The sequence below is a fragment of the Bombus flavifrons genome, chromosome 16 (genome assembly GCF_040668555.2).
Source record: "Bombus flavifrons isolate JBK064 chromosome 16, iyBomFlav1_principal, whole genome shotgun sequence".
Lineage (NCBI taxonomy): Eukaryota > Metazoa > Arthropoda > Insecta > Hymenoptera > Apidae > Bombus > Bombus flavifrons.
In genome coordinates this window covers 2402454-2424002 of record NC_138457.1, presented here as the reverse complement: position 1 = coordinate 2424002, position 21549 = coordinate 2402454, and the positions used below count along the sequence as shown (strand labels likewise).

The 21549-nt window shown below is 31.0% G+C and overlaps 6 protein-coding genes and 1 pseudogene across 13 annotated transcripts; 4 read left to right on the top strand and 3 right to left on the bottom strand.

The window, feature by feature from the left end:
• Window positions 1-983: 983 nt before the first annotated feature.
• On the bottom strand, window positions 984-2431 carry LOC138188379 (large ribosomal subunit protein uL23-like; annotated as a pseudogene).
• A 1653-nt stretch (window positions 2432-4084) lies between these two features.
• On the top strand, window positions 4085-5453 carry LOC138188098 (sperm-associated antigen 7 homolog). Its single transcript, XM_069129578.1, has 5 exons — window positions 4085-4477; window positions 4555-4622; window positions 4706-4794; window positions 4866-5206; window positions 5273-5453. Exons 1-5 carry the CDS (start codon window positions 4399-4401, stop codon window positions 5416-5418), a joined length of 723 nt encoding a protein of 240 aa, XP_068985679.1. The 5' UTR covers window positions 4085-4398; the 3' UTR covers window positions 5419-5453.
• On the bottom strand, window positions 5273-8680 carry Exo84 (exocyst complex component Exo84). Of its 2 annotated transcripts, XR_011175357.1 has the most exons (9): window positions 8405-8680; window positions 7965-8326; window positions 7590-7892; window positions 7374-7518; window positions 6775-7284; window positions 6543-6673; window positions 6037-6453; window positions 5670-5945; window positions 5273-5570 (listed from the first exon to the last, which is right to left on the bottom strand). XR_011175357.1 is itself a non-coding variant. In XM_069129516.1 (8 exons), exons 1-8 carry the CDS (start codon window positions 8499-8501, stop codon window positions 5739-5741), a joined length of 2172 nt encoding a protein of 723 aa, XP_068985617.1. In that variant the 5' UTR covers window positions 8502-8680; the 3' UTR covers window positions 5273-5738. The 2 variants fall into 2 exon arrangements, 1 of the variants encoding a protein (XP_068985617.1); XM_069129516.1 differs by having other exon boundaries at window positions 5273-5945.
• A 308-nt stretch (window positions 8681-8988) lies between these two features.
• LOC138188091 (nonsense-mediated mRNA decay factor SMG9) lies at window positions 8989-11217 on the top strand. 4 transcript variants are annotated; one of them, XM_069129570.1, is made up of 10 exons: window positions 8989-9117; window positions 9409-9584; window positions 9668-9714; window positions 9794-9832; window positions 9914-9983; window positions 10096-10392; window positions 10454-10598; window positions 10700-10820; window positions 10899-11007; window positions 11081-11217. In XM_069129570.1, the coding sequence occupies exons 1-10, from the start codon at window positions 9067-9069 to the stop codon at window positions 11157-11159; spliced, it is 1134 nt and encodes a 377-aa protein (XP_068985671.1). In that variant the 5' UTR covers window positions 8989-9066; the 3' UTR covers window positions 11160-11217. The 4 variants fall into 4 exon arrangements, with proteins under 4 accessions (XP_068985671.1, XP_068985669.1, XP_068985667.1 ...); XM_069129568.1 differs by having other exon boundaries at window positions 9779-9832; XM_069129566.1 differs by having other exon boundaries at window positions 9779-9983.
• A 232-nt stretch (window positions 11218-11449) lies between these two features.
• Window positions 11450-17485, bottom strand: NC2beta (negative cofactor 2beta). 2 transcript variants are annotated; one of them, XM_069129585.1, is made up of 2 exons: window positions 17055-17485; window positions 11450-12042 (listed from the first exon to the last, which is right to left on the bottom strand). In XM_069129585.1, the coding sequence occupies exon 2, from the start codon at window positions 12027-12029 to the stop codon at window positions 11526-11528; it is 504 nt and encodes a 167-aa protein (XP_068985686.1). In that variant the 5' UTR covers window positions 12030-12042; window positions 17055-17485; the 3' UTR covers window positions 11450-11525. The 2 variants fall into 2 exon arrangements, with proteins under 2 accessions (XP_068985686.1, XP_068985687.1); XM_069129586.1 differs by lacking the exon at window positions 17055-17485 and adding an exon at window positions 12280-12447.
• Window positions 12591-18189, top strand: LOC138188078 (receptor-type tyrosine-protein kinase FLT3). Of its 3 annotated transcripts, XM_069129514.1 has the most exons (10): window positions 12591-12862; window positions 12948-13170; window positions 13258-13421; window positions 13489-13723; window positions 15312-15509; window positions 15576-15927; window positions 16011-16121; window positions 16189-16445; window positions 16526-16700; window positions 18106-18189. In XM_069129514.1, exons 1-10 carry the CDS (start codon window positions 12633-12635, stop codon window positions 18159-18161), a joined length of 2001 nt encoding a protein of 666 aa, XP_068985615.1. In that variant the 5' UTR covers window positions 12591-12632; the 3' UTR covers window positions 18162-18189. The 3 variants fall into 3 exon arrangements, with proteins under 3 accessions (XP_068985615.1, XP_068985614.1, XP_068985613.1); XM_069129513.1 differs by lacking the exon at window positions 18106-18189 and having other exon boundaries at window positions 16041-16121; window positions 16526-17198; XM_069129512.1 differs by lacking the exon at window positions 18106-18189 and having other exon boundaries at window positions 16526-17198.
• Window positions 18056-21334, top strand: LOC138188092 (uncharacterized). Its single transcript, XM_069129571.1, has 8 exons — window positions 18056-18576; window positions 18712-18856; window positions 18934-19011; window positions 19129-19269; window positions 19594-19698; window positions 19793-20256; window positions 20364-20523; window positions 20703-21334. Exons 1-6 carry the CDS (start codon window positions 18337-18339, stop codon window positions 20248-20250), a joined length of 1167 nt encoding a protein of 388 aa, XP_068985672.1. The 5' UTR covers window positions 18056-18336; the 3' UTR covers window positions 20251-20256; window positions 20364-20523; window positions 20703-21334.
• Window positions 21335-21549: the final 215 nt, after the last annotated feature.

Here is a 21549-nt window from a genome sequence, read left to right as displayed (position 1 = left end):
TATTGGAAATCTTCCAACTTTTCTTTTCCGAAAATATGCTTAAACATATTGTGGAAAAAACTAACAATTATTATACCACGAAAACTTCACACAGTAAGTGCTCACGATTGATTGCATGGAAAAATACAACAGTAAGCGAAATGTATCGATTTTTTGCTCTGTCGATGTTAATCTCAAGAGTAAGGAAATTATCAATAGATGAATATTGGTCAACTGACGAATTGCTACGAACAGAACATTTTCCAAGAATCATGAAAAAAGACAGATATATATCTCTCTTACAAATGCTGTACTTTCACGATAACAGTGAGACAACAAATCAAGATGCGCTAATAAAGATACGGAGCATCATTGATAGACTGCGAAATTCCTTTTCACGATCATTTTACCCATATCAGCATTTATGCATCGACGAAAGTTTGCTGCTTTTCAAAGGGCGATGTTTTTCCAAGCATTTTATTCCTTCAAAGCGAAGAAAATTTGAGATTAAGTCGTTTGTTGTTTATGACTGTTGTACCGGATATATTGAAGATTTTATTGTCTATTGTGAAGCACGTACAAATATAACTAACAATAATCATTTAGCAGAAATTGGCAAATCAGAGAATATTGTCATGACGCTGATGGAACCATATCTGAATAAAGGTCATGTTTTGATCACCGATAGCTGGTACTCAAGCCCAGCTTTATTTTCCCTACTACACCAAAATAAGACAAATGCATTTGGAACAGTAAGGAAAACCAGACGTGGAATGCCTAATATACCTAATAAATTATGTAAAGGCGAAGTTGCGTTTCAGTCTACGGATAAGCTGTTAGCACTAAAATGGATGGACAAAAGAGAAGTGCTAGTGTTATCAAGCTGTCATTCTGCTGAGTATGTAGGAACAAAGAAAAGTGATGTTAAAACAGGAGCACCAATACTGAAACCAAGTGTCATAGTAGACTATAATCGCATTATGGGAGCAGTTGATAAAACTGATATGATTCTAAATTCCATTAATATCGTTGAGAAAACTCTGAAATGGTATAAGAAATTCTTTTTCCACATGCTTGACCTTTCGATTTACAATACTTACATACTCTACAAAATTACGTCCAAAAAGAATATAACATTTGCGAAGTTTTATTTATGCCTGATTCAAGAAATTCTACTAAAATATCCAAATGAAAATACATGTAGCAATAAGTCTGGAGGCCAAACTGCATCCAAAGATAACCTCTTACGACTGGTTTCAAGACACTTTCCATCAAAATACACCAATCCAACAGGAACGCGACAGAACGGTCGGCGGAAATGTGTGGTTTGCAGCAAACACAAAATGCGAGCCGAAACACGATTCCAATGTAAAGACTGTAACGTTGGATTATGCATTGAACCCTGTTTTGAATTATATCATACGAGGAAAGATTATTGAAAATTATTAAAATTATTATTATTATTAATATTATCGTTTGCCTCAAAGAAAAGCCCAGCAAAATCGGCTCCGCGCTTCATGTTCAGAACGACTCGCGCATCATGCCATTAGCGCGACTGATCTCCCACTGTCACACCAGCTGCCCAGAGTGCAATTCGTTTTCGAGCACTCTGCAGCGAAAAGGTTAAAATATTAACTTTAACCACATTAACGTAGTACAGTTTTTTAATGGAAGCTTTGATATGATATTTATTCGCAGGAGTATGTGCAATAAAAACTTATGTGTTGTTGTCTTCAATCTTTTTCATGGCAGCTTCAGTGATCAGTGGAAATTTTATGATATTAAATGCATCCAAACTGAAATAAATATAATCATTTTAGATATTTTTTATCTAGAATTGATTTTATATGACTAATGTATATTATAGAATATGAAAAATTAAATTTATATAAATAAGTAGATACATAAAAATAACACCAGTATTTAACGCTTACTGGTTTCTATTTGAGACAGATTTTCTTGCATATTTGGAGTTTCTTGGTGGCTTAAATGTTTTTGGCCAATAGAAATATACAGATGCCCTTACTTTCCTTGCTCTTGATCCATGAACACCTTTCAATATCTGTAAATAAATGCAGATTCAGATAAATCATATTATATGTGCGAACCAAAATTTTTTTGTGAAAATTATGTATATTGACCTTTTTCTAGACTTTAAATGCCTTCTGAAGTGGCACAGCTGATTTTCCATCTTTCTGTATATTTTCACAGATTGAACATTTTCTTAGATTTTGCAAGTATAGGTTTCACTGCAGGCAAAGTTCATAGCACTTGTTGATTTAGCAGCTGCTGCTTTCTTTGCAGTGGTAGATGTTATCACAGTTGGCTTTGTGACTTAAATGTAGATGCTGCATTAATTGACTTCTACCCATTATCAATTTTCTTTTCTATCTTATTCTCAGCCGGTTTACTCGCTGAAAAAAACAAAATAAATGATCAAAATATTATACATACTATCTACATTTTATATTAGCAAAATAGTTGTAACACCAAGTTCTTAAGATAGTTTTTTTAACAGAGATAAAACGGGCAACAAACCACATGGTTAAGGTTAAAACTGAACGTCTGTTGAATTAAACTTCTTATATCACTAATTTTATAAATTCATATTAGTCATGCTTTACAGGTTTGAAAAACATTTTTCAAATTTTTCAACTAAAATTTTACGTGTTATTAATAATTTTTTAATATACCTAACTTGTCCGCGCGCTTCGGTTTAGGAGCCATTATACTAAATAGAGAGAGAATCTTAACCCAAAACAGACATGTGAAGGATCAGTGACTTTATGCAAGCGGTTAACTCATTGTAATATCTAGTAATATCTAGTGATATTAAAGCGTTACGTTAATATAATCTTACTTCTTCAATTAACTAAATTTATTCAGATGTAATTTTACACCTGTTTGAGGGAACTGTAAAAAAATCGAAATTTCTTTACAAAATACGTTAATCAAATATGTACATATACATCTCTAGTAATTTTATGATGGCCACATCTTATTGCACATTGCAAATACATACATATTGTTACTAATTACAATCTTTGCTACAGCTGCACGCAACCTAAATATAGGAAATCCTAAATTGTATATTGTTATATAAGAAACTTTTCACAATAAAGCTACATTATTTCAGGGGTCATATTATTGCAAAGGTGTAAATGGTTTTTCATTGCAATTCTTTTTTCAAGGTCATCGTCATTTCTTCAAATGAAATCATATAGTTATTTTTTAATATTCTTGTACATCATGAAAAAATAAATTTAACGATCTTAATAATCACACCGTTCCCCTCGCTTAATTTTGAGATATTTGATCTGAAGTGTATAAGTATATATATGTAATATTTAATCGTATTCAATCGACAGATGGCAAAAAGAAATAATTCAAATTCCTCAACTTCCAGGCAGAATCTTTTAACTTTCGAAGGTTTAAATGAAAACGCAAGAAATTAATTAAGATTTGTTTTATAAAAATATTTTTCCCGTTTTTTAATTATAAGCAAGTTTTAAAAATCGTCCAATGCACAGACAACGAAACATTATAGCCACCTAGCGGTGAAACAGTAGAATTAATCTCCTTATGGGAAAATTAAAAAATGAAATTTCTCGGTCTATAAGATGAATTCTTGAACTATTTAGGAATTAAATTAAAGCCATAACTCTTAGGAACCATCTCTAATGCTATTCCGATTTTTATCGTAATTAATTAATTATATGCAATTAGCGTAAAGTGCCCTATTTTAAACACGATAGTGCCATCTTTCAGTCAGAAATTTTACTTTTTGGTAGTACCACTGACTTCCCGCTATTCATCTCGGTAAGTTACTCATCTCTGATATTACATATATACATTTCACGTGCAAATATCTCGAGATTAATTAATGTGACCGATATAGTTATTAAGATCGCTGAATTTCTTTTTTCACGCTCTACAAGTAGATCGAAAAATAAGTAAGTAATTCTATTTAAAAAAATATTGAAATCTTGTAAAAGAAAAAAAAGAAATAGGCACGAAGAAAAATGATCTCTACCGTTGCAATAATATAGCCCTAGAGATAGTGTAACTTTGTGTTGAGAAGTTTTTTTTGTATAACATTAGATAAGGCAGATATTTAGGTGATCCGATTTAGCTGGGCCACCTTGTATTTAATAGATTTTTTTGGATTATTTGTATTTAATAAAAGATTCATTAAATGATTCGCAGCTATCTTGTATTTATTCTTTCTTAACATCAGGCCAATAAATCAGCATATTTCTATGAAATCAATTGTCATTGGTTGAAATATCATGGATTTGCGATGTATCGTTGCGTCGTTGTGCATTTGACAAAGTTACGCACGATAACAAAGAATATACACATCCCGAAATTCTCTTCTCTCGTACGTGCAAGCTTGTCGAGTTTATTGTAAATAAGATCATGGATTTGCTGGGATCTATCTTAAACTCAATGGATAAACCTCCTTCGATTAGTGATAAACAAAAAGCGTTGATGAAAAGTTAGTTAAAAGTTAACCTATGTTATAAGTGTCCAAACAATTAACTCTATATTTATAAAACAACTTTTACTATGTAGAGCAAAAAGAGGAGTATCAGAAGCGTCAAAAAGCAGAAGCTGAAAGATTAAAGCTTTTTCGTGAGAAGGTATAATTTTCCATCAATATCCTGATTGTTTTATTATATAAGGTTATTACGCATGCAGTATCGTTTCTTTTATGTTGGTTCAGGTAGAAGGGAAAATTAATAAATTTCTTCAAGATGACGATGCAAAGGAATACAAATTTCCCCCAATGGATCAAATCTATAGGAGTATAATGTATATAAAAGAAAGATAATTATTCAAATTATTAATAAAATAATATCTTAATACCTTTTATCATATTCTAGACATGACGTTGCTGAAGTGGCCAACATATGGGCATATTCATTTGGTGAAGAAGGCATTGATCGTCATATTGTTATTTTTAAGAGGGAATACGCACCATCTGAAGATCAGTTAAATGCATTACGTAGAGGAGAAGAATGGAATGAAGAAATAGCAAAGAGATTAGCGGAGGAGAGAGAAAGACGAGCCAAAGAAGAGCAAGAAGCTGCTGCTAAACCTAGAAAACGAAAAGACGATTTTGTACCAAATAGTTATTACAAGGATAAGTATCAACATTTAATTGGAAAGGAAGCTGCATTAGAAGCAGCTAGAAAAACAGAAGCTAATAGTAGTTATGGCTGTGGTAGGTAGACATTCATTGTACATCTACTCAAACATGTTTTCTCATTAATTTGAATGTTTATTTCAGTTCCTAGTGAAAATAAGAAAGATCAAAGAAGTATAGAGCAAACATTAGCAGACATTCGAGCTAAGAAAAGAAAACTGGAAATGACTGTCAAGGAGCCAGAGAATGTAGATAAAAATACAGATAAAAATCCAAATGGAACTGTATAATATATTTAATATTCGTTTAATTTCTGACCTGTAAATATTTTATATCAATTATGTGACAGGAAATCAACATTTTATTGCAGAACTATTTGCATTTTCCTGATTATAACTCACATAATTTCACTTATTTTATGTATGAGTATTATTTTATGTACCTGCGATAGAAACAAGAAAAAATATTGAAATTCAATATGTGTATTTACCAAAAAATTCAAATTAACTTATATGTACAATATAATACAGAGAGCACATACACTGTCTATTATTTTCTTTGTAAATTATTTCCTACACTTCTATGTATACACTTATATTTTGCTTCATAATTAAATATATTCTGTGGCAGAATATTTAGGTATTGCAGTTTTAGGAATAGATTTTGGTTTAATCGGAGATGATGTATCGAATACGATTTGTTCCTTTAGAGCCAACAATTTCTTAAAAATTTGATTTGTCGTCGATTTGTATAATTCTAGTCCTCGCATGATTACGACATCTCGAATATACGACGCATTATTATGCACCAATTGTTTCTAAAGATACATTGAAAGAACATTCAAATGTTAGATATCGTGAAAAACAAACGATATATATATAAATAAAAGAAAGAAGAAGATCGATTACCTCCTGTTTTAATTTAGGGTTCGTAAGCGACACTATTATGTGTTGTACTTGAGTTCGCATCACGGATATTAAAACCGTGTCTATTATAGCCATTAATTCTGGTGTAGCAACACTGAGGCAATCTTCTAATAAACTTACATAAATTCTTGAAAAAGTTAAAGTATTATTAGTCAATTCTATCCAATAGTCATTTTTTAAATAAGATTGTGGAACGGTTATTCCAAGGCCATCAAATTCTGATAGCAATTTTTGAACATTTTTGCAAGTTTCTAAATTAGTCGGCCGCCACATGTCTTCGGCTATATGCTTTTTTACAATCTCAACATACTTCTCGCCAGTATCTTGTATAGCTTTTGCTAATGGGGTTCTGAGCTGACCATCTAATTGATAACGAAAATCCATCCCTAATTGCGTTAACTGTAAATCGTACATATAGCATAAAATTATATTCTGTAATATTATAATAGTATATATAAAGATAGTATCAACGCTGAGGAATGCCATACCTGATCGCAGTGACTTCGAACACAAACTATACATTCTACTAACGTGTTTAAAGACACTTGTGGAATAAAAAGCTGTTTAGTTAAATGTGTTGTTAAGTATTTTACTTCTTGACTACACCAAACAACCAGACCTAAATTACACACACAAAATGGGAGAAATTAGAAGAAATGACAATTTGATTTATATATTATCCACATATAATATTATCCATTCATAATATTTTCAACTTACCAGATGTACAATTTGTCGATTGGGGAAAAATTTTTAAGAATTCTTTCGTAATCTCAACGATATTACTAAAAGCAATTGCGCTAAGCTGCTTTACATAGGGTGCGGCAGCTCCTTCGCTTTTAACTCGTTTTAAACGTGCCTTTAGCACAGCACTACATAGCCGCAGATATAACTGGCAGGCCTGAGCACTTCTGCTTAATTGTATCAATAATTTGACCACGCGCCGCGCACTTCTCAAACCTCCACCTTGTAATGATTTCGCTTCCGCACTTAATTCAAGTTCTTTTGTTAAAACATCAACCAATGATCTCCCTCTATCATTTACTTTTGATTGAATTTCAAACAAAAGTGGTGTCATTTGTGCGTCTTTTAAATAGTCTTTCGCTTTCTCCAAAAGACTATAAGCTTCCTCAAAGTGACGTTGCGCTATACAAGAATCCAAATCTTCTGCCACTTCTAGCATCCATTCTGGTGGAGGTTCATGATATTCTGTATCTTCATCATCTACACCTATAAAAGAACAACTGAAAAATTTAATCCAATTTAATCTAGTTTCATCTAATTTAATTATACAAACTTCACCAAATTATTGTACATACCGAGGGTATTAGAATCGAGTGACATAGATCTAGAAGGTACCGTCTTTTCCTCTTTTGATCGTTTATCATTTTCAGATGCTTCATTTGGATTATCTTCAATCAACTTCATTCTCTTTGCTTGTTCGCATTTATCTAACCACTCTTTCTATAAAATAAACGCCAATTCAAAGTTTGCTCTCATGATTTTTATAAATATTTTCTCTCTAATACACTAACTTTACTTGTTGCAGTTGCACACTGGAATACTCTTGTATCAGAAAATGCCAAAAGTTTGAATGCCAATTTGACCGTTCCAAGGTCCCTAACATTAACAATTGCCAAACTTTCAAGATTATAAACAGCTTGCATCTTATATTTTGGTGGTCCTCTTCTATTACCATTTGCTAACCAAGAAGCAATCATTAAAATATCATTAAATAAATATGCATGAACTCTTTTTAGTGGTGTTCCTTCCAATGGATCTAATTCCAGTAGAGAACCTTCATGTAAACATGTGCGCCCAGGTGTTTCTGCTAAACTCTATTAAATCAAACCAAGAAATCCTTATTATTATAGGCCTGTAAATTTACAAATGATATTTCCATAACTTACCATAGCACCTTCTACATTTTCAAGTAATTGTACCAATTTTTGTTTATGTTCTTCTTCTTTGGCAGTGGAATCGTTAACATCTTCTAACTGGGATTCAGATAAATCTTCAAAAGTAACGCCAGTAGTCCTAGTGGATCCTAATGTACTTAATAACGAACGTTGTTCACTGAGTAGTTGAGACAACTGATACATTTCACTCTCCAAATGTGAAATTTCTTTAGCAGTTTCTATAAACTGCATATAATTCTGATAAACATTACGCTTTAATTGTGCAGAAGTATTATTTGCTAAATCTTGAATTTTAGCTCTTTGTTGCCTTAATTCATCTGCTCCAACACATTGAGCGCTAAGTTCTTTCACAACTGTGAAAAAGACAAATGTTGTGCCATGTTTTACATATATTTTTCAAATCCAAAGTTTGATTGTACATGTTTACCTACATTTTTCGGGATTAAAATCTTCGATGGCGAAGACTTTTGCTAGACTATTAGCCATAGTAAAAAAATATCCGCCACGTTCTAAACAAATATCTTTCATTTATCTTCAGTTAGAAGAATTAAAAATCAAATTTTCATCACGTCCGATCTCTTATTACTTTTGTTCGCATCATCCACACGAGTACTCCCAATACACTTGTAAACATTTAAATACATTTACTCGTGCCTATCTGAAATTGCACACAACTAAGTAAGTACTTTTATAACGTCTCGCAGAGTACGACAAGATTGTATTACTCGCAATGTCAGGCAATACCACTGCATATGTACGTATATTTTATTGCCTAGTCTTAAAATTTTGTTTAGTAATATTTACTAGATGAAGAAAATCTGTCGATGTTTTTAGAACGGAATGTTTTAAATCATCACTATGTCTTATCATATTATTTATTTTATGTTTATCACATAAAAATTGTTATGTGATAAACAAAATATCCTTTCAAATACTCTTATTTTAAACCCATTCAAACATTCAGGATTTAAAGATTTCTGACATATAAAACTGTTTTAATGAATTTTGAGTACAATTAATGTCATCTTTCATTTTTATTTGGAGCTATAAAAGATTTTAGTTTTCTATTTATGTAAAATGAATAAAAATCAAAATGTTAATTTCTAGAGATAAGAACTGTCATGTTTGCGAAAATAAAGCAACGGTAATGCGTGCACATTCTAACAGATAGGTGACGACTCACATTGTTATATGGAAAAGTATTATAACAAATATTAACAAGACAGCAAATGAGTTTCATTTGTTTATAATTATATTTAGCTATATATTTATTATTTTAAATCTGCATGTTAAAAAACTGTATAACCTATATCAATTTTATTCACACTGAGAACATGTAAATTTAATTTGAAAGGAATTTTTCATAAATAATTGATGGAGAGGCATGTACTTTATAAATACAGTTTTTAATTTTAATGGTGTGATAATAAAATAGTATTTGGAAACAATGAATATACAAAAAATGCTACCAATTGCAACAAAAGATTTAGAAACTAAGGATGGTGATAGCAGAGGCACAATTAAAGTTATAGACCGTCCAACATTCATATTGAAAACGAGAGAAGGCGAGAACAGAGCTGTATCACCAAATCAACGCAATGGTGGTAACAAGTACGGATAGTTCCTTGTTTAAAAATGTATGTAAAGCTATGTTTAAATTTTTAATCGTTATTAGATATTTTATTAAATTGCAGGAAACAGGGTGATACATCTTCCAACGTTTCATCAAAGATACAGGATCGTATGTTCTTTACTCTCTTCTAAACTTTAAATCTGGATTCTTAATACAATAATAAACTTAATAGATATGTTTTCTTTAGCAATTCGTACTGTATTGTCTACATGTCCTGAAATGACAAGTTGCGTAAAATTTATGGATGAAAATATGCAACTTTGTGAGAGCCCTCTTGAATTCCTATATGATCAACAAGATTTTTTAGTTGTAGGATGTTTAGGGGCTCAAGGTGTTGGAAAATCAACTATAATGTCCTTTTTAACATCTAATATTGCGTTAGTATTATTTAGAAGCTTTAACTGTACAATTATGAAATTTTATTAAAAACATTTGCTTCTCTTTTTTCCTTTTTTTTTTGCTGTTATAATGTGCATTTTATTAATGTAGGTCTGGCATATTTCCAACTCAAGATACAATGCATCACGAAAGTGGTGCAAATTGCACTGTTGGTATTGACTTTTTTGTAACAAAAAATCGAGTAATATATCTGGATACACAACCCATACTCTCAGGATCTACTATAGATTACTCTACATGTTATGATCAAAAAAAGTCTACGACAGATTTTATAAATACAGAAACTAATTTAGAGCTGCAATCTTTACAATTTGCAGCATTTCTCTTTTCAGTTTGTCACATTATCATATTTGTACAAGATTGGTTTGTTGATCCAAATTTAGTTAGGTAAGTATAGTAATATTTTTATTGTACCACAAATCATTGCAAATTATAATACAATTTTTAGGTTTTTACAAACTGCAGAAATGTTAAAACCATCCTCGACTAGTAATATGGATCAAGATTATGTTGAATACTATCCTCATATTGTATTCTTACACAATAAAGCTGAATTACAAGATCTCACGCCTCACAGTATGGAAAATGTGAAAGTAATATACATGTATATACATATATATTGTGTTAAAAGCATAACAAATTACTGATAACTTGGAAATGTTACAATACAGTCTAATTATTTATGCACTTGCAGGAATTTTATGGCAAATTATTCTCCAGTTCTAGATTACAAATCCATAGTGGTTTGGATATGAGTAATCATTCTATGGAGGCAGGTTTAAATTTATTTTTTATACCTCGTATTGTAAACGAAGGTACAGTGTTTGACATCACTCAATAATTGCAACCATTCTAAAGTTTGTGTTAATTAAATTTTTACTTTTTAATCTTAGAAGTTACAATACACCAGAACGAGAAAAAGCTAATAGAAAAACTAAAAACAAAGATACATGGTGTCACCAGGAATCCAATGACACCATCTACCTTAACAGAAAAAGATTGGTAAATATAAGAAATAAAAGTACTTCATTCTCATTACATTTTATAATAATCATTTTATAATTAAATTACTTAGGTACCACTATGTTTCAAGAGTGATGGAAGCAATTAAAAAAAGTCACCTTTCCTCCGAATATGGGAGATTAATGCCATAATCTTCAAGTACGGTACATATGCGGCGAATGAGTTGTGCATGAAGCAATGTGCGCAGAACTATATGAAACGAAAAATCGAAATGAGGATTGTTCAACTCAATTGACCCATTTTTTATATAAAAAGGGCGTCATTTTTTTTATTTATTTATAACACAATCGCAGAAGTAGGAAAGCAATGATTTCCTAACTTTCCCAAGTTATATATAGATAATAATATGTAAAAGTTGAATAAATCAAAGAAAGATTAGAGCAATATACATTATTGTAATTATCCCAAATTTGCTACACTACTTAGAAATCGCTTCTTATTCGTTTCCAATCGATCTCGACGAAATACATTGACAAATCGAATAAAGTAAGCTTCGCTTACGAGTAATCTTCTTGTTCACTATCAGACTGTAGTATCGAGGCCATTTTTGCAACTGCTTGTAATTGTTGCCACTGTTGTTGTTCAGCAACCGCTTGTTCTTCTCTTGCTTTTGCAAATAATTCTTGTTGTTGTCTAAGGAGTTCTTCTTCCGGAATTCCCAAATTTTCTAATCTAGTGCTCTGACGTCTTCGTTTAGCAGCGACAGCTTTGCAATCTCGTAGAACCGCCTCAGCTTCTACGCTATAATCTCCAAATCCAAGTTTTTCAAGTGCTTGAAGAATATGTTCAGCGTTAATGGTTTTCTTCTGTTGTTGATTACAAATTTCATTCGCCTCGGAAGAAACTAAATGAATAAATTCTGTGCAACAATTTAATATCAATTCCCGGGATTCGTTTGCTACGCGTACATGTGGTAAAATTTCTTTGATTATCTTGTTGATCGATGCACGCGGTAATGTTAATTCATCGTCTTCCGTCGGTGATGTAGCAGCCGAGGCCATTTCTCCTTATTTTCTGCAATGTTCAAATAAAAAATTAATCCGTTTTCTAATAAATATCTATAGATCATGGATTTATAATTGTTACTTTTCGTTTATCACTTATCCAACTTTCTTGTCGATTTATTGAATTTGTTACAGATAATAAACATCATTCCAATACATACATACATCCGTTGGTTTTTTAAATTATTCTGAACAATTATATACCAGGCAATAAATGAAAAAGAAAATAAAAATAAAGATTATGTACCAATTATCGGCGTTGTCTACAATCTTTTATTTTTTGTCTTGATATACTTGATGCACTTTTAGAAATTTCGGTACTATTTTAAAATATATACACTTTAAATCACCCAAACTTTTAATACGCACGTATCACCATATCTTTTTATTTATCACGAGGCGTATCGTTATATCGCATACTTGAAAATTGTATGTACTCCTTGCTACAAGAGAGATTATCAGATAAACTGTTTAATGATAATACTATGTTCATTCTGTAAAAGAAGATAACTTTTATAATATACTGTCCGGTATTTGATTCCACGATTATGTATAGTGCAATAATTTCATTACTCGTGATCAAATTCATTCGAAAATGAAATGTCGGTACGAATTCAATCGTTGTTAATATATAGTACGCTTGTTTCATTTTATTTATGTAATGGAAGCTATGCGGGAGATACGAATGAATTTGTTGGTAGTGTGCGGAACTTGAGTGTGACAGTTTTACAAGATCCGAAATATGTAGGAAAGCAAAATGCATATAAATATTTAAGATTGAATATATCTTGGTTACCACCAGACAGCGCTAGGCAGCCTTCCTCTTACAGGTAAACATTTACCAATGAAAATAAAAAATTGACTTTGTTACTTCGTTATTAATTTAATATCAATTTTCATACTTTTATATGATAGTGTTATAGTCACAGGCATACCAATAAGAGAGAGAACAAGTATCACAGAATGTCCAGAAGGATCACTTTTTTTTATATTGAAAGACAGTACAAAACATAATGTAGTGCTTCCTGAATACAACGATTTATTTGATATTGCAGATCTGTATATACAACTCAATTGTTCTTATAAGGTGCAAGTCCTGGCAAATCCAAGGTCAAAATATATAGTAAATACACCTGAAGTAAGTTATTTACAGATCATACAAGAATATACAATAGATGTAAGTTATTTATGCAAAACTAACAAGAAGGTTACATAAATTTTACAGGTTCTTTATACAGTTCCTGAATGTATAAATCATTTATGCAGTTGTGTTAATGCCAAAAAAACACTGCCGATTCCAAAAGTAAACATTTCTCAAAAAGAAAATGAAATTGTCGTAACTTGGAGCACAACTTCTAATACATCCAATACTCAGTATTATATAATTAGGTACATATATGACAAAACTTGATGTATAATTAATATGGTTAGATTTGTCTAAATATGTATTTTGTAGCATTGGTGTACCAATTTTTATATCAAAGAAAGGACTGCCTGTTTATAATATGACAAAACTAGTACAAGTACCTGTAGATAAAACTGTATTTTCATGGGATTTAAAAGTCAATAATCAGTATATAGAAATTAAAGATGGTTATAAAATAGCAGTTAATGCTGTTAATCATCATGGATGCTCTGGACTAGAGGGAGATATTATTATACATTTCATATCATCAGCAAATCGCAATATAGTGAGTCACTATTCAAAATTGAACTACTCAAAGTAATATATACAATATTAATATTCTCCTATTAATATTCAAAGAGAATAACTTTTTTAAGATTGGACCAAATGACTTGAGCATTTTTGAGGAGATAGAAGAATTAGTTTACCAGTTGATATATATGTCAGAGTAGGTTGGAATTTAGAATTAGGGTTAGGGGCGTGAAACAAATCTTCGTTTGGATTACACATTGTCGTTATGCGATAGAGAAGACATTGACCAGTGCAAATACGATTATTACAGAATTTGACAAGTAACCGTGGTAATTAGATACTCGAGGAGCTAATGACAATGGTTCAATAACGAATCTGCGGACAACGGGATGATAGATGAACGTGCTCACAAAATCTAGGTCTGACTCTTTGTTGGTAAAATGTGAAATAATCACTAATCGTAAAGACGTTATTCTTTACTCGATGAGATCGCGAGAGAGAATGACTTTCCTGTCCCGATGATGCCACAGAGGAAAACTACAATGGGGTGTGTCTAGGGACACGAGATCATCGGATTCGTCGAGGATAGCCTTCGTTTAGAAGGTGAGGGAAATTGGCGTTGCTGCTAATTGGCCAATCTCCATATCGGTGGTTAGAAAAAGATGCTAGCCGCCCTCGAGGGAAAGCTGCACGTGTACTGTGGAAACGCATCGACATCTGGCAATCATCTTACTTGAAGAATAGGGTCTGCAAGTGGCAAGCTACGGAACAGAGACCGTTGGAATGTTTACTGTCGAGTGTTACAACTATTTCCTTTTTAAGGAGAGCTATAAAATTACTCCATGCCTCTGCCAGACAAAGCGTTCACCCCGTGAACGCGGCTACGTTCGGCGACTGGTTGGCGCCTCGAGCCCAAGCTCATTATCACAAATCTCGAACAAATACAATCGGATCGAATGACGACAATTGTTTAATTACGCCTATGATAGAATGTAGATTACGGTGTTAAGGGATTTTCCCGGAGTTCCAAAGGGAAGGCTCCGATGTCCTTTCATCTCCGACATATAAATATAATTTCGAAAAAATTGCAATTAGTTGGAATCGCGAAGGAAAAGGTAAAAATCACTTTTTATAACTTTTTTATCTAAGCCCATAATGAAAATTTAAATAACACCTTTTGAAGGTTTATGTCAATTATATGCATTCTGAAGATCCTATAAAGATCGGATGATGCGGGAACAAGCGACAGGCATCGAAAGATGTAAGGATTTTCAGATTTCAAGCTGAAAGTCTGAAGAAGTACTATTCTTAGCATGTATATAACTGACATAAACCTTTAAAATGTGTTATTTAAATTTTCATTACAGTCCTAGATAAACAAGTTACAAAATGTGACCTTTACCTTTTTCTTCGCAATTTCAACTAATTGCAATTTTTCCAAAAAATTTTTTATATATTAACTAGTAAACTATTCCTTATATTTTGTAAAAAATTCTCAAGTTATTTGGTCCAATTTTAAAAAAGTTACTCTATTTTAAAGAGTGCCCGAACATTAATGGGAGTATAAGAAAACATTAATTTGTGTTTTTCTTTGTTTATATCTTTCAAGTATTATTTTTTAGTGGTTTATACTAATTGGAATACTAACCAGCTGTATTCTATTTGGAATTGTAAGTTTCTTATTGTATCGTAACTATAATTTCTTTATGATACATAACAGCAATAAGTCTGGAATATGCACAATTTCTGAATGTAAATGTAAATGGACAAAAGCAATACTACACAAGTTCAACATTTTGTATATTAAATATGAATCAGAGGTAGGAAGATAATTTTATGTGCACAACATGCAACTCTTCTGTTATTAGCTAAAATAATTTTCATAGGAAGAATATATGGAAGGGACAGATAATTTGAAAGTGGCATTCAAAAGTGTAAAATTAATACGTGAGCTGGGTACTGGACAGTTTGGAAAAGTATATCTTGGTCAGTTAGATGATAAAAACAATACTTCAGTTGCTGTAAAAATGTCTCAACAAATAGATATATCCAATAATTCTGAAACCCAGCAGGAATTTATAAAAGAAATTGAAATAATGAAAATGGCTGGAAATCATCCTCATTTAGTAAGCCTCATAGGTTACTGTATTAAACCTACACAACCAACATGTATCCTGCTTGAATATATGCAAGGTGGAGATCTATTAACTTACTTGCATGATCAAAGAAAGCAACAAAGTGAGAAAAACTTCATTATTAGCTTATTATAACTTCACTTACAATTAATAAGCTTAATATATAATAATTATCTTAATTCTCAGTTTTGTATAATACTATGTATTCTGCTATAGAGAATGAAACAAATAATTACAAACCTGGACAATATACAAATATTACCAATAATTGTAGAGAAGAAATTGATGTTTCAGAAAGTAAGTAGTTTATTGGCTTATTATAGCTTTGAGACCTTAAAATGCTTGATATAATCTTAATTTTCAGCTTTGTATTCTATGTGTTCTACGATACAGAACACAATGAATAGTTACAAATCTAGGCAATATATGAATATTATCAACAATTGTAAAGAAGAAACAGAATATAGAACAGAAAATTGGATTGGTAGAATAAAAGGACACCAATTTCTAAAATTTGCCACAGAAATTGCTATGGGCATGGAGCACTTGGAAGCTAAAGGAATTACTCATAGAGATCTTGCAGCAAGAAATATTCTTCTTAGCGCAGATTTCACTGCCAAGGTATTTAATCTAAATTTTATAATATTCTTAATTTCCTTGATATGCATATAATTTTAACAACAGTTAATAACAATATATAGATTTCTGACTTTGGGCTTTCTCGCAATAGTGCATACGTGATAAAAAATATTGAAAAAAAAATACGTCATCTTCCAATTAGATGGATGTCTCCAGAAGCTTTGCATAACTTAGCTTTCTCTTCAAAAAGTGATGTATGGTCTTATGGAGTGGTACTTTGGGAAATTAGTACATTAGGTGCGTTTCCTTATGCAAATGTACAAGATGATCGCCTATTTCGTTATATTGTTCACGAGAACGGTCGTTTAGGGCAACCAGACAATGTTCCTTCGAACATTTACAAATTAATGCATTCTTGTTGGGCTACAGAGTGTGAGAACAGACCAAATTTTACGCAGTTGCTCTCCGAACTACGAATTCTAACCTCACATTCCAACAATTCTTTCTGGACAATGTCTAATCCCTGTTACGCATTACCATTCTCAGACAATATTGCATAACATAATTTGTTTTTTAAATATTCAAAAGAACAAATATTCCGAAAAATGAAAAATATTATTTATGTAAAAAGAAGAAATTAATGTTACTTACGTGTTATTCTGTCTATCTTATCTATTCAATGTATTCACGAGCGTCAATACAATCGGAATTTTTAAACAGAACACCAGTAAACACGTTTATGTGTTAACGTACATCTGTTCACGGTTTTGATATAAATATATTTCACTTAATGTATTTTTACAGTTTTATATTACACAAGTTTGCATATTTATTCATTCATATCAAAACAAATATGAGTACAGGGAAAATAATAAAAGAGAAATTTGATTCAGTGAATCAAAATGAAATTTGGAAGCAGTCTTCTTATCATAGACTTTTGTTTTAAAAAGGCAAGCCTTTTAATTTTAATCTGTAGCCAATAACCATAGACATACATATACATATATAAATGTACAACAGGCCACGGTCTTGATACTCATATACCGAAAGCATAAAAAATGTCCGAAAATTGAGTCGTGAAAAAACAATATGGAAGACAAGAAGCGCATGCGCATGCTATGAATGTCTCAAATAGACACTCTACTTCTCTCTGTCTGTCTCGCAAGAACGAAGATTGTTGTCTTCCATGTTGATTTTTCAACACACAATTTTCGAACAGTTTTCCCTAGCGAATGTCGAGATCTGTTTATATCGTGGACATGAGTGCGAGCTGTATAGAGATAGAATGCGTGAGCGAGAAAATGATATAGAAATAGAAAGAGAACGCTGCATAGAGACTCTTTGTGTCTTTGTCTAATAACTAATAACACATGACATGATTCATACAATACAAATATATAAGTGGGCGATAGTATATATATATATCTCTATGTATCTTCCTATTCTCATATCGCATCTACTTAGATACATGGTAACATATGACTATCTTTATTGTATCTCTATGGTGAGCATTTCATTTCCTTTCTACTTATACACATGATATACATATAGCTTCGTACGTGTTTCGTGTGGTAGAGGATGTTCTCATTTTAAGACTAAAATTCTCGTACTGGCCGCATAGCGGTGTTATTAGTTTAACAACCACCTGTGTAACTTTTACACACATCTAGTCGGTCTGTCATTCTCAAATTTTCTACTTTAGTCACGTGCCTCACTGCCTCAATCATTCTACTTCGATCCTCGTTCAATCAGCTGTGAATGCAAAAAAAGCTAGAAGCGCAAAAAAAGAACCAAGCGTGCGCATTCGCAGTCGCTCATCACTTATCAATCATCAGAGTCATGCAAGAAGTAGGAAGAGAAAAGAGAGGCGAGTAGAAATAGAGAGAAAAGTATGTATACATACGATTGTGATTTGCGATTATGAAAAAAAATTATGATAAAAATGCCTCCCGTGTGCGCTGTGCCGGATTGCAAAAGTGGCTCTAACTGCCGCAATAAGTATTCGTTATTTAAAACACCCAAAAATCTGGAATTAAGAAAGAAATGGGAGAAGGCCATTCCTGGAGTAACAGAACTAAAACAATGGCAACTGATATGTGAAAAACATTTTAAAGATGAATATATAATAAAACAGTTCGTTCAAAGAGATTATTGTGGGAACATCATTTCTGAGGTAATTGGTATTACTTTGTGTATAGTTTATATTGTTATTGTAATAAATACGAAATGTTGAATGTATATATAGAAATATTTTTATTTAATTACTGAGCGACAGTTAAAATATTATATCGTATAATTGATATTAAAGATAATGCGCCGACCTTATTTACGGAAGGGTGCGGTTCCAACAATTTTCAGTAATTTAAATGCATCTTCAATTATTGAAGAAAAAGAACATAAATTACCTTCAAGTTCAAGTATAAATGCTCTTGAAGAAGAACTATATCCTAAAGGTAAATAATTGTGGGAGTAATTTATATTAATATCTTATATTATTTTATAATATTTTATGTGTATATATTTTTTACAGTTAGTAATGAAATTGTAGTTAGTATTAGCGATACTGATTTAATGGAAATCAGTAGCAAGGATGATTCAGAAATGTTAGGTAATAACAACAATTTGTTAATAATAACTCATTTAAATAATACATTAAATTATGAAACATGATAATGGCTATGATAACTAATATTTATTGATATTAAGTCCTCATTTGTTTTTACAGTTGATGAAAAATATGTGAATGATGAATTCACACACGATAAGGACAGCTTAATCCTAATTATAAATTCTAATGATGGACATTTCATAGAACATAATTATGCATTAAATAATTTTTCAAAAACGGTTGATAATGCTTGCACAGGTAAGATAGAGGTTGGGGTTAAGAGGGATTAAGAGATGTATTTGATACATATTTTGCAAAATTATTTATACTACAAGAACAATGTTAAAATGTAATTGATGTATTTGATACATATTTTGCAAAATTATTTATACTACAAGAACAATGTTAAAATGTAATTTTATATTTTACTTAAACTCTTGTATATTCTTTTACATATCATAAATTGTAACTATAAGATTTAATCATATCAAATAGGCTATGTCGTTTACAGTTACCACAACATAAAAGTAGAAAAAATGCATAACAGAGCTATATTCTATCATCGTTGTTTTTTATTTCCAGATTCCCTCTTGTTATCTGCCAATTGTCACAATAGATCTTCTATTGCAAACACAAATGCTTTAACTGATTCTTCGAATGTTTCTATAGAATATTCTAGTGAAGTTGGTAAGCTTTTTTGCTTCTTTTCTTTGTACTGACTCAAATTTAAATTTTAAAAGGTATATTTACAAGATGAATGCTATATGAATCCTTCTTTTAGCTATCGATAATACTAAAACGAAAGTACCAAAAGGTTGGGGTGTTTCTGAGAAAGTTAAAAGATTTACAAGATATTTATTATTTACACATACGATTACAGAAATAAAAAATAATGTTGACGTTCAAGTGCTAGAAAAATACATAATTCTGAATTGTTCTGATGGCACCGCGCGTTACTTCATACGCGAAAAAGAAATTAATAATGAAAATATACCGCAGTTTAATTTAAAAATTATTAATACAAGAATGTTAGTAGATGCAATGACAAAGTTTGAGAAAATGCATATTTGCGAAGGACTGGGTTCAATAGATTCAAATTTACTTCGACAAAATGATTTGTGTGAGAACATATTGAACCGCTGGCATCATAGCAAATGTATTTTATTAACAAAATACAAAAAATGTGATTATTGCAAGAAATTAAAAAGAATAATTATGCAAAGACGTATAGATCATTGAAAACAGGTGAAAAAGAATTCATATAAAAAATTATAATTTTTTGAAAATATATATCATCCCTGTATAAAAGTTTACAATTTTCATAATTTGCACAATATCTGTTTATTTGATAGGTATTACGTAATCTTCATTGAAATGGTCAAATAATTGGAAGTAAGGCGAAATAGATAACAAAATAAAAGATGATGAATTTTTAACTTGGACATTTTTAACTTGCTCACAATTTATGACTTTCCCTTAAGTTTACAATAAATCTGTGCATCTAATTTAGAGGTAAATATCTACTCATTTATATAAATAACTTCCTAGTATAACTATAATTGTAATTAATAAACGTTTCGATTTAGTGGAATGTAGATAAAAGCCTATTGAAGAAGAAATATAAGTTTTTATTAAAAAGTTATAGTTCACTCATACCAGTAAAAAATAATATTGAACCTTGTAATTTACAGAAATTTGTTGGTATTATACGCCAAGCTGCCGGTTACGATGATCACCATTGTTGCTCAGCTTTTCTTTCCTTGTATGAAATATTGTTAGTTTATCATATTTTAGAACCTAAGCAACAATTATATGAAGAACGAAGAAGAAACACCAAAAATCCTAATAACTACTAAAGTCTTGAAAAGTTTACATGACTTCTTACTCAGCAAAATTATTATTAAAAAAGAAAAACTCGATGTACACAGTTATCAGTTATATAGATAATGTAATTCTAGCGACTGATCATGCCTATTTTAAAATAGAGATTGTTGATTGTATAATTTATTGTACAACAGGTTTTTTGTCCTACATATCTTTTCTCACAATTGCATAGATAATATTTTATTAAAGGTAAGAAAGATTTATTTTTATAACAGAAATTTTTCTTATATCTTTAATTAAACAGCCATTGTAATGCGATATTTAATAAATCATATGATAAATAAGATGAAGAATGTTGTCATTGCTTAATTTAAGTCAAATTTTATTTTCATGATTTGGTTAAATGATCCTGTATCATATTAAGCAGCAAGAAACCTTTTTTATTAACGCAATTTACTTTGGAAATTCAATGCCGATTTTGTGAAATTACTTTAATTTTATTCATTCCTGTAAAAAGATTTGATTTTGTACTGTTTATTTTTTACATAATAACTATATTTCATTTATTTCAAAATGTTTCTAATAAGTAATATCTTTGCCTCGATTATCAAGTGCTTGAAGCTTTGGTTTTCTAACTTTGCGCTATGCAGCTAGTATAATTTCCGCAGGGAATTTTAAGCACTACCGCAATTACGGGTAAATGTGTTATGTACA

What these genes read in the sequence shown, in the direction of transcription:
- LOC138188098 (XM_069129578.1), top strand. Translation starts at nt 4,399, where the DNA reads ATGGATTTGCTGGGATCTATCTTAAACTCAATGGATAAACCTCCTTCG. An exon ending in TAAAGCTTTTTCGTGAGAAG is followed by an intron (nt 4,623 to 4,705) that starts GTATAATTTTCC and finishes ATGTTGGTTCAG; the next exon opens with GTAGAAGGGAAAATTAATAA. An exon ending in TAATAGTAGTTATGGCTGTG is followed by an intron (nt 5,207 to 5,272) that starts GTAGGTAGACAT and finishes TGTTTATTTCAG; the next exon opens with TTCCTAGTGAAAATAAGAAA.
- Exo84 (XM_069129516.1), bottom strand. Translation starts at nt 8,501, where the DNA reads ATGAAAGATATTTGTTTAGAACGTGGCGGATATTTTTTTACTATGGCT. An exon ending in TTCGAAGTCACTGCGATCAG is followed by an intron (nt 6,454 to 6,542) that starts GTATGGCATTCC and finishes TACGATTTACAG; the next exon opens with TTAACGCAATTAGGGATGGA. An exon ending in ACCCTAAATTAAAACAGGAG is followed by an intron (nt 5,946 to 6,036) that starts GTAATCGATCTT and finishes ATGTATCTTTAG; the next exon opens with AAACAATTGGTGCATAATAA.
- LOC138188091 (XM_069129566.1), top strand. Translation starts at nt 9,067, where the DNA reads ATGTTAATTTCTAGAGATAAGAACTGTCATGTTTGCGAAAATAAAGCA. An exon ending in CAACGCAATGGTGGTAACAA is followed by an intron (nt 9,585 to 9,667) that starts GTACGGATAGTT and finishes ATTAAATTGCAG; the next exon opens with GAAACAGGGTGATACATCTT. An exon ending in TTTTTAACATCTAATATTGC is followed by an intron (nt 9,984 to 10,095) that starts GTTAGTATTATT and finishes TTATTAATGTAG; the next exon opens with GTCTGGCATATTTCCAACTC.
- NC2beta (XM_069129585.1), bottom strand. Translation starts at nt 12,029, where the DNA reads ATGGCCTCGGCTGCTACATCACCGACGGAAGACGATGAATTAACATTA.
- LOC138188078 (XM_069129512.1), top strand. Translation starts at nt 12,633, where the DNA reads ATGTCGGTACGAATTCAATCGTTGTTAATATATAGTACGCTTGTTTCA. An exon ending in TGATCAAAGAAAGCAACAAA is followed by an intron (nt 15,928 to 16,010) that starts GTGAGAAAAACT and finishes CTTAATTCTCAG; the next exon opens with TTTTGTATAATACTATGTAT. An exon ending in GCGCAGATTTCACTGCCAAG is followed by an intron (nt 16,446 to 16,525) that starts GTATTTAATCTA and finishes AACAATATATAG; the next exon opens with ATTTCTGACTTTGGGCTTTC.
- LOC138188092 (XM_069129571.1), top strand. Translation starts at nt 18,337, where the DNA reads ATGATAAAAATGCCTCCCGTGTGCGCTGTGCCGGATTGCAAAAGTGGC. An exon ending in GTGGGAACATCATTTCTGAG is followed by an intron (nt 18,577 to 18,711) that starts GTAATTGGTATT and finishes TTGATATTAAAG; the next exon opens with ATAATGCGCCGACCTTATTT. An exon ending in AGAAGAACTATATCCTAAAG is followed by an intron (nt 18,857 to 18,933) that starts GTAAATAATTGT and finishes TATTTTTTACAG; the next exon opens with TTAGTAATGAAATTGTAGTT.